The sequence below is a fragment of the Schistocerca americana genome, chromosome 1 (assembly GCF_021461395.2).
Source record: "Schistocerca americana isolate TAMUIC-IGC-003095 chromosome 1, iqSchAmer2.1, whole genome shotgun sequence".
NCBI classification, from domain to species: domain Eukaryota; kingdom Metazoa; phylum Arthropoda; class Insecta; order Orthoptera; family Acrididae; genus Schistocerca; species Schistocerca americana.
In genome coordinates, this window is record NC_060119.1 from 166,404,487 (window position 1) to 166,419,826 (window position 15,340).

The 15,340-nt window shown below is 34.7% G+C and overlaps 1 protein-coding gene across 1 annotated transcript in view; it reads right to left on the minus strand.

Moving 5' to 3' along the window:
- Positions 1 to 233: 233 nt before the first annotated feature.
- Positions 234 to 15,340, minus strand: part of LOC124612781 (glycoprotein 3-alpha-L-fucosyltransferase A-like) — a 79,921-nt gene continuing 64,814 nt past the window's right edge. The window contains exons 4-5 of the mRNA XM_047141220.1: positions 12,977 to 13,205; positions 234 to 707 (exon numbers count right to left, since the gene is read on the minus strand). Of these exons, the coding sequence (XP_046997176.1) occupies positions 234 to 707; positions 12,977 to 13,205 (703 nt within the window). The remainder of the gene's footprint in view (positions 708 to 12,976; positions 13,206 to 15,340) is intronic.

The following is a 15,340-nucleotide window of genomic DNA, read 5'->3' on the forward strand; positions in this document are numbered from 1 at the left end:
ATTGGGCTGAAAAATCTGCAACATTTCCGCTGATCCAGGAAACGAATTACCGCACGATACGACACTTGATCATGTTGTTTTGCGTCCTCTAGCGTCACACGACGATACTTCCGTGGTGCAGGGATTTCAACATGTACAGATGTTGCAGAGATGTACCTGGAAACGAAAAAAAAAATCAGTTAAGTAATTTTATTTTCTCGGGATGATAATCAGAACTTTATTCCTGTCTCACTTCAGCCGTCCGTCCAGAGGCTTTCGGCGCAGGTGCCGGGCCCGTCCCACCACTCGTTTATGTCGGGGTACCACTTGGTGGGGTATTCGTCGTGTAGGAGCGCACACAGCCGGCAGAAGAAGTGCGTGTTGATGAACTCGCCGGTGCCCTTCCATGCGAAGTAGGCGTTGTACTGGTCGTCGTGGGCGTCCAGGAAGTGGAGGTAGCGGGCCAGCTCCTCCGGGGATCCGAAGTGCTCGGCCAGCAGGTAGGAGCCGCGCGGCGCGCTCAGCGCGTAGTCTGCCGGGCGCGCGCCCAGCGCCACGGGCAGCACCTGCCGCGACAGTCCGTTCACGAACAGCTTCTCCGTGATGTAGTCGCGGCAGTTGCAGTTCTCGAACGACAGGTAGAACTTGTAGTCCCTATCCACCATCTCGGGGCACCTGGGGTCCTCCCTCGGACACTCCAGCTTACCACACATCCCGTATATGTCGACCTGAAAATTTATTTCTCACATTGAAGCCTAGTGTCTGGATAGCTTAACCCCGTCGTGGTCGATACTACACAGGTTACCACAAAAGCAATATGCAGTTGTGAGCGTTAGGACGTCTGTATCTCACATCTGTCTAATGCTAACATGTGCTCAGGTGCTTTCGAAACTTGGAGAAAAATATAACGGACCACAGGATGGATATATACTGAGGTGACAAAGTCATGGTATACCTATATGCGTGTATATAAACGGCGGTAATAATGCGTACACAAGGTATAAAAGAGCATTCCATTGGCGCATCTTTTCAAATGAAAAGGTTTCCGACGTGATTAAGGCCGCACGGCGGGAATTAACACACTTCGAACGCAGAGTAGTAGTTGGAGCTAGATGTAATGGACATTCAATTTCGGAAATCTTAGAAAATTCAATATTCCGAGATCTACAGTGTCAAGAGTATGCCGAGAATACCACATTTCAGGCATTACCACTCACCACGTACAACGAAGTGACCGACAGCCATCACTTAACGACCGAGAGCAGCAGCGTTTGCGTAGAGTTGTCGGTGCTGACAGACTAGCAACAGTGCGTGAAGTAACTGCACAAATCAATGTGGGACCAACTAACTTATCCGTTAGCACAGTGCGGCAAAATCTGGCTTTAAAGGGCTATCGCAGCAAACGACCTACACGAGAGCCCTTGCTAACAGCACCACATAGCCAGCAGCGTCTCTTCTGAGTTCGTGGCCATATTGCTTGTACCTTAGACGACTGAAAAACTGGGACCTAGTCAAATGAGTCCCGATTTATGTTGGTAAGAGCTGATGGTAGGTTTCGAGCGTGGTGCACACCCCACAAAGCAATGGGCACAAGTTGTGAACAAGACACTGTGTAACCTGGTGGTAGCCCCATAGTGGTGTGGGCTGTGTTTACATGGAATGTACTGGGTCTTCTTGTCCAATTATAACGATCATTAATTGGAAATGGTTATGTTTCGCTGTTTGCAGACCATTTGCAGCTATTCATGTACTTCATGTTCCTAAGCAAAGATGGAATGTTCATGGATGACAATGCGCCATGTTACTGGGCCACTATTTTAGTGATTGGTTTGAAGAACGATCTGGACAGTTCAGGTGAGTGATGAGTGATCTGGACACCCAGATCGCCCGACATGAATCCCATCCAACATTCATGGAACATAATTGAGAGTTCGTGCTCCACATCCTGCACCGGAAACACTTTCGCAGTTATGGACGGCTATAGAGACAGCATGGATCAATATTTCTATGGGGGACTTCGAAACACTTGTTGAGTACATTGTTGCTGTAGTCTTCAGTCCTGAGACTGGTTTGGTGCAGCTCTCCATGCTACTCTATCCTGTGCAAGCTTCTTCATCTACCAGTACTTACTGCAACCTACATCTTTTTGAATCTGCTCAGTGTATTCATCTCTTGGTCTCCCTCTACGATTTTTACCCTCCAGGCTGCCCTCCAATACTAAATTGGTGATCCCTTGATGCATCAGAACATGTCCTACCAACTGATCCCTTCTACTAGTCAAGTTGTGTCACAAACTCCTCTTCTCCTCAATTCTGTTCAATACCTCCTCATTAGTTATGTGATCTACCCATCTAATCTTCAGCATTCTTCTGTAGCACCACATTTCGAAAGCTTCTATTCTCTTCTTTTCCAAACTATTTATTGTCCATGTTTCACTTCCATACATGGCTACACTTCATACAAATACTTTCAGGAACGACTTCCTAACACTTAAATCTATACTCGATGTTAACAAATTTCTCTTTTTCAGAAACGCTTTCCTTGCCATTGCCAGTCTACATTTTATATCCTTCCTACTTCGGCCGTCATCAGTTATTTTGCTCCCCAAATAGCAAAACTCCTTTACTACTTTAAGTGTCTCATTTCCTACTCTAATTCCCTCAGCATCACCCGATTTAAATCGACTACATTCCATTACCCTCGTTTTGCTTTAGTTGATGTTCATCTTATATCTTCCTTTCAAGACACTGTCCATTCCGTTCAACTGCTCTTCCAAGTCCTTTGCTGTCTCTGACAGAATTACAATGTCATCGGCGAAATTCAAAGTTTTTATTTCTTCTCCATGGATTTTAATACCTACTCCGAATTTTTCTTTTGTTTCCTTTACTGCTTGCTCAATATACAGATTGAATAACATCAGGGAGAGGCTACTACCCTGTCTCACTCCCTTCCCAACCACTGCTTGCCTTATATTTCCCTCGACTCTTATAACTGCCATCTGGTTTCTGTACAGATTGTAAATAGCCTTTCGCTCCCTGTATTTTACCCCTGCCATCTTCAGAATTTGAAAGAGAGTATTCCAGTCATAATTGTCAAAAGCTTTCTCTAAGTCTACAAATGACAGAAATGTAGGCTTGCCTTTCCTTGATCTATCTTCTAAGATAAGTTGTAGGGTCAGTATTGCCTCACATGTTCCAATATTTCTAAGGAATACAAACTGATCTTCCCCAATGTCGCTTCTACCAGTTTTTCCAGTCATCTGTAAAGAATTCGCGTTGGTATTTTGCAGCCATGACCTATTAAACTGATAGTTCGGTAATTTTCACATCTTTCAACACCTGCTTTCTTTGGCATTGGAATTATTATATTCTTCTTGAAGTCTGAGGGTATTTTGCCTGTCTCATACATCTTGCTTACCAGATGGTAGAGTTTTGTCAGGAGGAGCTCTCCCAAGGCTGTCAGTAGGTCTAATGGAATGTTGTCTACTTCTGGGGCCTTGTTTCGACTTGGGTGTTTCAGTACTCTGTCAAACGTTTCTATATACTCCTTCCACCTTTCTACTTTCCCTTCTTTCCTTAGAGTTGGGTTTCCATCTGAGCTCTTGATATTCATGCAAGTGGTTCTCTTTTCTCCAAAGGTATCTTTAATTTTCCTGTATGCGGTTTCTATCTTACCCCTAGTGGGATAAGCCTCTACATCCTTACATTTGTACTCTAGCCATCCCTGCTTAGACATTTTGCACTTTCTGTCAATCTCATCTTTGAGACATTTGGATTCCTTTTTGCCTGCTTCATTTACTGCATTTCTATATTTTCTACTTTCATCAATTATATTCTATACATCTTGTGTTACCCAAGTAGAAAACATTACTGTGCGGTACATCAAAGCTGTCTTCAAATGTTATGTTGAAAACTTTTGTGCGATGTTTTATGTTTCTCATTGTCAGGAGAATAAATGCATTATGGTACTGATTTGTTACACATTATCCACAATTTTCATAGTGAAAAATCGTTCTAAAGTTAATAAATTACGTCTGAAAATCCTAGGTACACATGGAAACATGAATCTAGTTAGATTTGAGGGACACATGTGTCGCACTTCACATGTTTTGAAAATCGATCAGCATAAACTTTTTACTAGTGAAAATGATTTATTTATTCAAAGGTAGATAGTTTTTGACATTTTGTTTTTATATATATTTACAAGGCAAACAAATTTTAACCATGAGAGGATTAGATATACCATAGACCCTACCTATTTGTGAGTGGTACCCTTTCTTCCAGAAGTACTAGTGCCTTATAAAGAAGTTGAATAAAAACATTGAAACATTTTTATAAGTTTCTTTTATTGGAACAGATTAATTATCATTCAGTTGAAATAATCTACTCATTTGTATTAATAAAATTGTGGAAATAAATAACAGATTGGAAAGCAAAAATAAAAAATTAACAAATATACATGGTAAACATTTATGAAATTCTATTCAGTGTTCAGTAATAGGACCAAGTGGTTGTGGAAAACAATATTAATCATTGATAATTATAGTCCAGCTCCAAGAAGGTTAAAATTGAAAAAATTAATCTGTTGTACATGTATTCTAAAAGTTTAGATCAATCAAAATATCAAGAATCTATAAGAAGGTGTGAAAAGATTGAAGACAAAATTAATGAAAAATTGTTACTTTTATTGAAAATAATGATGAAATTGTTCTGTTAGAGGACTGTGAAAAAATTCTGTTGGAGGTTTTATTGATTTCATTCTTGAAAATCAATATATAGTTAGAGAATATTTTGCTAGAGGCAAACATAAAGGAACAGATTGTTTTTACTTGCCTTAGCCTTATTCAAACATACCAAAACAATTAGTTAGAGATAATCTTAATTTTTAAACGTTTTCAGTCAAGGTGACACAAACTTACATCATTTTTATCATGAATTTTTTGAGGGGGGATTTAAAAATAGACGATTTTAAAAATTTTCAAACTAAATGATGGAATAAAGATTAATTTGGTTTTATAACAGTAGATATGAAAAGAAAAATTAATGATACTATATATAGAGAATATATTAAGATTTTTTTAAACATTACACATTAAACATGAAAATGTTAAACATAAAAACGTTTAACATAAATGTTATACATAAAAACATTGCATATAAAAATGATGAACATGAAAGTTAAACATAAAAGTTTTGAACATTGAAATGTTCAATGTAAATGATGAGTGTAAAATAAAGAAATTATTATTGTCTTTTTAATCTTACAAAATCTTTTCAAAATGTGGCCCACAAGTTGTTCAGAAGGTAAATGGTATACAAAAGTAAAAGAACAATTAAATTAAGAGTTTAAAGAATGAAAAGAAATGAGAACAGATTATGAAAAATTTTAAAAAGGAAATGAACCACATAATGACACAACAATTAAAGAAGGAATTGAAGGTTTAGGCGATACTCTTTTGAAAGCTACTGAAGAAAATATAGAAGCTTAAAACAAATGATTCCTTATAATCAACATTATTTAGAAGAATTTAACAATATTCTAACAATTTAACAGTATGATAGTGATAAAATATACTATACATTAAATGAATCGGAAATACGTGATTTACTGAATAAATATGAAGAATTTAAGAACAGAAAAAATCAAAAGAGAAAGATTCTGAAAATATAAATATAAGTGAAAGAATTTTAAAACTTATCAATCATAGTGAACCTAGTATTTTTGTATTAAGACCTGTTGGTAATTTTAAATATATTAGTAAACATCTGCTTGACTTCAATGGTGATAAATTAAAAATTGGTGAAAAATAATATGAAGGTACTTAATGATTCATTCAAAATGTTGATGAAAGGTTAGTAAAAAAAATATTCAGAAAAACCAATTGAATATATTTCATGAATGATGTTGATTGGTTAATAGATACATTAACAGTAATCCATAGAGAAGAATTAGCTGAAAATAAAAATTATCATAATGAAAACTTAAAATAATGAAAATGTTTGGTATTAAATTTAATGATTTTATAATTAACAATGTAAATGGAATTCCATATTTTATTGTAATTTTGAATAATTATCACATACATTGTGGGAAAGTGAATATGTAAAAGGTTTAGTTAATGATGCAATTAATAATTTACCATTTGAAATGTGTATACTTGAGCTACAATTGGTGTGGCTCTGGGACTAAAGTAAATGAAAGATTAGTACTTGAAGATAAGGGAATAAATCCATTAGATCAAAAATGTAAGGAAATGATATTTATAGACATAATAAAGAATTACAAAAAGACATAAAGCTGTTAAGCAAATTCAGTTAGTTGCAAAAGGCAGAATGTGTGTTTGAGATGCTTCAGTTGGTGAAAAATTAATAGCAACTCCAGTTAGAAGAATAATCTATGGAAAGTGGAAATTAGGCCTTGGAAGAAATGTTGATGAAAATGGATAGTATTATAAAAAATTCTTTCTTAATTTTTGATCAATATAACTGAAAAACTTTAGTATTAATAGCACTAAACATCAAGTTGGGAAAACAAAACCAAAATGAATTAAAGTTAAATTGAATAATGAACAATTGTACAGTATTGATACATTTTTAACAGTTGTATAAAAAACAAAAAAGATAAAAAACTTGAGGAAATTTGGATATTGTATTTGTTATTACTTTTTGAAAAAAATTATTGAATATTTAATGAAGAAAAAAGGAACAACACATAAAGTTGGATTTTTAACATTACTATTGCTTACATTACCATATTGAGCCACTATTGGTTCACTTGCTGGTGGATCTGCAGCAATTGGAATGCAGTTATAATCAAGACAAAAGCCAATAAAGAATTAGAACAAAAAAGACATAATTTAGCAATGGGTATAAATCAATTCGATGTAGAAAAAATTCAAAGAAATACTTAAAATTTTACTAATACTTTATCTAATTTTGACATAGAAGAATTAGTTAACAACTGAAAATTAAATGTTTTTGTGGCATTTTTATGATTGATGATTTTGCTCATAAATCAAAAATTTAGAATGTGAAATAATGAATTTACATACATCTGATCATGTTGGTACTCTCTGGATTTGTTATTATAAGAATAAAAATACGAAATTGGTTTTTGATTCATATTGGAGGAAATATTCCGAAAAACTACTAAATTATGAAGGAGAAATGGTTTATATTCTAACACTGAAAGGATACAAAAGTTTAACGAATTTATTTGCAGTCATTTGCTTTTTATTTATTTTAAAACTATGATATATGACTCATAAGTTTAATGAAATTTTAAATCTAATGAATGAATATTTTTGGAAATGTGTTACATGCTAAACTCAATACCGATTTAGAAAAAATAAAAGATATTGAGATATTAGAAGCAAAAATTTATAGTGAACTTGTTTCATAATTTGAAGATTTTCAATCAAAAACCACAGTTTTCAATCAAAAACCACAGTTTTCAATCAAAAATTAAAAATACTCAATCAACAATAGATCCAAACTGAGGATTTGTCCAAAGAACACACTCCTTCTTTTCCTTATGTTGTCAGAAATTTCTTCTATCTTGGTGTACCATTCCTGGTTGGCTCGGTTTCTAAATTGACCATCTTCTGATCTTGGAGGTCTTAATATTCTACTGAGAATCTTGCATTCTATCGTTTCTAGCCTCTTGATCACTCTGGTTCTTAATAAGTTGAGAGTTTCTGCTGCATATAAAGCTTGAGGGTGGGTTATAGTTTCGTGATGTTTCAATTTAGCATTCATCAAAATATTCTTCTTATTGTAAATACTGATAGTTTATATGCTAAGTTCATTTTGTTCATTCATCCTCCCATTGCTTCTTTTTCGGCCAGTCTAATGTCTATATATTATCCAAGGTATTTGAATCACTCCACCTTCTGAATTTTACCTCCTTCTATTGACATCCATCTAGGAGCTGTCATGATATTTGTCATATATTCTGTCTTCTCAATAGAGATCTGTAGGTCTGCTTTAGCTACCTGTCTCTGCAGTTCTGTGGTTTGGTTAACTGACTATGCTAGTGATTTGGACAAGATCGCAGTGTCATCTGTGAATGCTACATAATCTACCTGTACTACTTTATTCTTACACCCCAGTTGCATTCCACCCAGTCCTTTCATTCCTTGTTGCCACTCTCTGATCACCTTATCAAGGACACAGTTAACAGCAAAGGGGGGAGTCTGTCTTCCTGTTTCACCCCAGTTTTAATCTTGAAGGCCTCCGACAGCTTTCCTCTTAACTTGACCTTGGATGTTGTGTTGCTTAGGGTCTGTTTAACCAGTTCACTGGATATTCCATACAAACTAATCTCCCCTAAAATTTGGAACAGTGTGTGTGTGTTTACAGAATCATAGGCTTTCTTGAAGTCTATGAATGTGAGAACAAACTTTTTGCTCCTCTGTTTTTGATAAGCGATTATCGGTTTTAGATTCAGGATCTGTTCTAAGCCCGATCTCTCCTTCCTGAAGCCCCCTTGGTACTCATCCGTTTGTAGATTTAGTTGTTCTTCCACTCTATTTAGCAGCGCTTTCAAGAATACCTTATAGGTCACAGGTATTAAAGAAATTCCCCTGTAGTTCCCAGGTTCCATCTCATCACCTTTCTTGTGTATAAGATGTATTAGTGCCCATGTCCAACCTTCTGGAAGCTGCTCTTCTTCCCAGATTTTTCATATAATTTGTGTTAGTTCTATGATCACATTCTTGTTTCCATAGTTCTGCATTGATCCTGTCTTCCCCAGGTGCTTCGTTATTTTTCAGGGTTCTTGTAATGTTCTTTACCTCTTCTATAATTGGTGGTTCCAAGTTGGGTTTTGGTTCTTTCTCATTGTAGTTGAATGTCTCTTCATGGCGTTTCACAATTCAGGAGGTCTTCAAAGTATTCCTCCAAAATCTGACTGTTTTCCATGTCTCCATACACGGTCTTTCCTCCTCTATTCTTACAGCTGACGTTTGGAGTAACATATCTACTGAAGTTGGTCTTAACTGTTCTATAGAAATTTCATATGTTGTTCTTCCAGAAGTCTTCTTCTCTTTGATTTACATATTCTTGCAAAATATATCATCTTGAGATTTCTGAAAGTTGTAGCAGTGGTTTTCCTTACTTCTTGAATTTCTTTAGATTTCCTGGTGTTTTATGAGAGCACTAATCAACCCATCCTTTTTGACACTTGCTTTATTTCCTTCTACCTACCGCCATGCATGTTTCTTCCTCTTCTCCAGGCGAACTGTTTCCTTTGTACTGTCAATCAGTGCATATTTCAACTGTTCCAAACCTTGATAGTTCTTCTGATTCAAGCTCACCTTAAAATATTTACTAGTTCTAAGTTTCACTCATCATAGTTCGCAATACAGGTAGTGTTTTTAGTCTGATGGGCTATTGGTAGAATTTTTATTTTTATTTTGGATAGAAAATAATCTGAGTCTAAATTTTCGACCCTGAGAACTCTGACATTTTGAATTTCCTTCTCTGCATGTCTTGATATCACAACTTGGTCAAGCTTAAACTCAACTAGTAATGGATTGCGAGATACCCATGTTTTCTGTTGGAAGACGTTTAAATGCCGTTGATTCCATGATCAGGCCAAAGATCTTACAAATTTCGACTTGTCGTTCGCCATTCCAATTAGTCCTGTTGTGAGCTGGATAGTTCCCAATTATGTTTCTGATGTTTCTGAACTTTCTCTCTTTCTGTAACTGAGTATTGAAGTCTCCAAGTAGTATGATAACATTCTTAGTTGGAAAACTGGATATCTATTACAATATTTTAATACTTTGGGAAATTCTGCTTCGAATTCCTTTCCCATGAAACAAAATCATACGTTAATCATTTAATAAATTTCATTCAGTTTTTTTATGCTGAACAAATAATCCCAAAATAAATGTTTGGTATAAGATTTAATACAAGTATCTCTAAAATTTTCAGAAAATTTGCTGAAATTTATCATTACAGTTATTATATTCATCTAAACTATAAATATCGAATTTTTTCCAAACTATTTTTGCACAATTATAATCTTTGTCAAAACCATTTTCTTTATTAAGTCTCAAATAAAAACATTCGTTTTTAGATAATTGTGTTTCTTGCAATTCTTCTTCAGATTTCGTATGTTTGTAAGGATAAATTACTTTTTTAATTGTTCCATCTACTTGTTCACCTTTAAAATATTTTTCTGTTTTTCTAAATTGTTCTTTCGTAAGGTTAAAAAAAATGAATATTTGAAGCCATGAAATTAAATTTATCCAAAAAGCTTAATGTTAATACATTTGCAACCTCTTGTTCATTATTTCTAATAGAATAAGTATCTTTATAATCTATTGCTGAATCTTCAATAAGCAAATGAACATCGTTATTTACTAAATTATGAATATAAATTGGAATAAAATAAGGATTTTGATACTTAAAATAACAATCTTCATGCGCTGCTCCTCGATATTTTCCTGTTAAGTGACAATGAACTTTTACTTTTTTCTCCTTTAGTGAATTTCTATTCACAAATATAGTTTTTGAATTGATAAAGTTTATTTTATGCTCCTTTGTCATTACCTTTGGAATATTTTGCTTATATATTTCAGCAAATTCTCTATGTTTTAACATTTCAACGAATTTTTTTGCTACACCTTTACCAGTAAATGTTACAGGCTTTTTATAATCATCATTAGAAAATATAACATAATAACTAAATGAAATTGGTAAATGTTTCTGTTATTTATTAATATAAGCTTTTTCAGGGTTTTGTTGCCAATGATCTTTTAAAGGACATTTGAAATCTGCATAAATTGCAAAAGGTACTCTTAACTAATTATTATAATTTTTAAATTTAAGTATTTCATCTTCTGCAGGCATATCTATTTTTATTTCTTTGTGTTCTTTGCAATCGTTTTCATCATTGTACAACTTTTCTTGACAATATAAATATCTCAAGCCTCTATCACAAGATTAAATTTTTCCATTGTGTTTGCTTGTTTGAGAACTAGTTGATCTGAATAAATAATATCAGTTATTTTTATTTAGAACTAAATGAAAATTAATGTCTTTATTGTTTATTTTTTGTGTGGTAAAGAGGACATATTATCAATTTTCCATCATAAGCCTAAATATTAATTGAAATATTTGACTGATTTTCAAATTTTGAAATATCTGCTGATTGAACAGGAATATTATTTTTTCTTTTTCTAGAAGTTCATCTAATTTTAATACAATATTTTTATAATTTTTAACTCTTTGAATGTGATCATTTCTTGGATATACAGCTGATTTTACTGAATAAAGGAAACATTTTTGATCTGTGTTTTTTACAGTAATTAGCTTTTTATCTTTAATTTCTTTGGTAAATCGATATAAGAAGAATCCAGAATTGAATTGTGTCCATTAACATTTAATTCCAAACAATTTTTTATAAAACAAAGAACAACCAGGTTTTTTTCTTTGCATTTCTTACATTGCAGTTAATTGTTCATTTGTCAATTTTTGATAATATTCTTCTAAGTCAGTTGTTCTTATGAAACTTTATTACTTGTTTTAAAATTAAATTGTTATGTTTCGTCTTTTTAAAATAACAATAAAATTTCATATTAACTGTGATCACTGTTTATTGTATTAAAATATTCTTAGGCGATTTCTTCTTTAATTTGATTTAAAAAAATTTGTGGTTCCACAATATTAATGACATTATTAATTTCGCTAGTTATTGTTCTTGATCTACAAGCAAAAGCTTTTCTGTTAATTTGTTTGGGTGATTTTAAAAATCTTCATCACCTATAAAATTGAAACCAGGTAAATTTTCTGATATTTTTTGTATAATTTCTTGATAGTCGCTAGAGGATTTTGAAAAAATTCATATTATCGATATTATTCCTATTACCCTCAGGTCTATTTATAAGATCGATTAATTGTTTTTACTAAGCCTAGGATATTTTTTTAAATTTTTTGTTTTATAGATTTGATGAATTTATTTTAAAGATTTTTTATTAAATTCTTTATCATTAATATTAACATTGTCCTCAGATTTTTGATAAGATCGATTAATTGATGTTTGTTAAGTTGGGAATACTTTCTTAAATTTTTTGTTTTACATGTTTCATGAAATTCCTTTAAATTTTTTCAGTTAGTTATTATTATTATTACTAATATTCTCAACAGGATTTAGAATAAGAGCAATTAATTTTTCTTTGTGAACTTTAGAATAATTTTTTAATTTTTTGTTTTACAAATTGTTTGAAGTTCTTTTATATAAATCTTAGTTCTTTCTTCTTCATTTGTTTCATATTAAAGTAATCCATAAATTCCCCAAGATCTTGTCTAGTTAGATTTGAATAACCTTTTTCTTCACAATAATTTTCTAAATCAGCATAAGCTAATCCAAGTTTTTCTTTAAATTAATCCTCTATGTTTTGAAATAGCTCAGCTTTGGAGTACATTTTGTTTCGCTTTTATTTAATAGAAAAAATTTAACTTTTTTAAGAAATTTAAACATTTATAGCTGAAAAGCACCTTTGAGTTCTTAATAAAAATTTCAATTGAGGATACAGATAGACGAGGTTTGACAGAGCTTATTTATTAAGAGAAAAATTTATTAGAGTTTTATTTTTTAAATAAATGAAATTATGAGTTGTGTATGGATAAACATGTTCTTGGAGGGCTTATTATAAAGAAAAAATTTATTACATTTTTATTTTTTAAATAAATGAAAATTTGGTTTGTCGATGTAAGCAAGTTTTTGAATAGGGGAATCAGCATAACTAAAATCTTTGTTTCATATCAAGAAAGTTCCAAAAAATGTTCTCTTTGGTCCAGAACTATCGTACTAATACTACTACAGTACATGCCACTTACTTCACTTAGAGTTCCAGAAAAATCCCTAGGACATAGGAAGAGTGAAAGTCTAGACTTACTTATTTTCTATTAATCGTGTATCCACAAAACTAAAATATTAAGATAAGTAGGATTAGCGATATGATTACAGAGAGGAAATAAGATCGAACCTGAATGTGCTTCTGCAGCTCCTTGGCATATCCCATCCTATCATTAACTGTGGCGCAGTTGGAGACGAACCAGGCGACCTTCCGTGTCTTGTTCGCAGCAACGTTAGGCGGCTGTCGGTCCCTGTACGCTGCGCCCTCTGCGTCGTCGTAGTACACCCATTTCTCGTACGGCGTCACCAGGTCGCTGTCGCGACGATACGTCGCCGTCCAGTTGATGACGTCATGGCGGCTGCAACACAAAGCGCTCCTTTAGCTCGACAGCATCCAGGAAATTTTCCTGTCTTTTCTCTTACTGTCTTTCTTCTCTTTGGCGCTCACCATAGGTCTACCTGTCCCACCCACATAATGGAAAATGGAAATTATCCTCTGGCGGCAGTGCACGGCAGTTCCCAGGCGGTAAGTTCGGCCGCCAAGTGCAAGTCTTATTGTGTGCGACGCCACATTGGACGATTTGCGCGTCGACAATGCGGATGAAACGATAATGAGGACAGCACGACACCCAGTCCCTGAGGGGAGAAAATCTCCCACCCCAGTCGGGAATCGAATCCGGGGCCCCGTGTGTGGCATTCCAACGCGCCTACCGTTCAGCTATTGAGGCGGACACCCACATAATAAGTTCACCGAACGAAATATTAGTCACTCCCTTACCCCCTAACATACCAAGCGGCGTCCTCCAAGGATCCCAAAGAGTAATTTTTATGATTCAATTTCTGAAACTCGATAACAGACGAGTTTTTGCAGCTACTGTGGCACGGAATCAGTTTGCGCATATCCTTCAGTTTATTAGGTTTAATGGTAAGATAAAACGTGCTCTACAGAAAGAAAGGATGAATTTGTAGTTATACATAACTTTTGGAATCAGTTTGTAGGGCATTGGAAAATGATTTTCCGACCGATTGAAAAAATTAAAGTAAATGAGCAACCAGTCGCATTTCGGGGCTCGTGCCCAGTGTAACACTACAAGAAATCAAATCCAGCAAAATATGGAATCGAGGTCTGGGCAGCTGCAGAGGTGAAGATGTCATATTTGTTGAACACTCAATTCTCCACTAGGAAGCTTCCAGGGAGTTGGCGAGAGAAAAATTTGCGAAACTGCTTAGTATGTGACTTGATGGAAACACTGTTTGTGTCTCGAAGAGGTGTGACCAAAATTTTGTTACAGCTGCCTTAACTACAAAATTTTTGCTGATGAAGGTTACTATGACAGAAATTTTGAGAATAAATAAGGCAGAATATTTCTTTCAAGAACATTCCTATTCTCAGACTGGGTAGCAGTGGTCACCTACGTCCCTTGTATACAGTTGGGTCAAACACTGAATAGTTCAAATGAACGTGATACTTGATGTTAATAACGCTTATTTAATTTAAATGCACTTTTAGTCATCCCAAAAACTTTATTTTCTAAGTTATTATGTTAAGAAATTTTAAAAAAATGGGTAAGGTCTGCAGAAGACCTCAGCCTGGTAAACCATTGTTGATGACTTAAGACTTGGCATGTTAAGCGTTAAAATGACATACTGGGCTCTGGTTCATTGTAGTTTGTGTAAAGTTGGAGTCAATCAGTCATGTTACCCTCCATCGCCGCCGTAAGTCGTGCCAGTGAAGTGTTACGTGTGTGCCAGTCAGTTATCTGGAATTCACGAAGGGACATGAGTCGATTTGGAGACGTGACAGAATGACAAAGGAGCTATCGTGTTTCGACGTGCCCCTGACTAGATCGCCAATGAAGTTGCCGGATCTGTAGTTCTGTCAACACGGACTGCCCACCGCGCCCACAAGAAATGGTGTACTAATCGCAGCCATGTAACACGGCCTAAGAACAGTGCTCGTAAAAAGATCATAATTGACAAAAACCAGAATCTGGTGTCTCACCTTGTCAATGACAATCAGTTTCAACCCGGCAGAGGATTGCTATTGCCAGTGAATGCAGGTCCATGATAATCAATTTCCGAGAGAATATTGTGAAGTGATTTGCATACAGTGAACATTTGCTATCGGGTCTCTCTCAAAACACCGTTTCTCACAGCTACGATTAATATTGCACGTCTTCAAAAGACTAAATAACTCTAAAATTGGCCAGTAGTACAGCCTTTCTTCTACAGCTGTGAAGCTGTGGCCACTGTGCAAAATAACTTCTTCCAAAACAAAAACAGATGTCCCAAAGGTGCACTCAAGCGCCCTATTGCATGTCGATGTACTACGATGGTTATTCCGGAAGTAATGTTCGAATCGCCATGATTAGTCGAATGTTGCGCGATCAATAAAACGCGCACGCGCACAACTCCCGGCATGCCTTGCTCATCAAACGACGAGATTTGCATTGGTATTATGGCGGTGTGCTGTTTAAAGTTTTACTCAGAATGT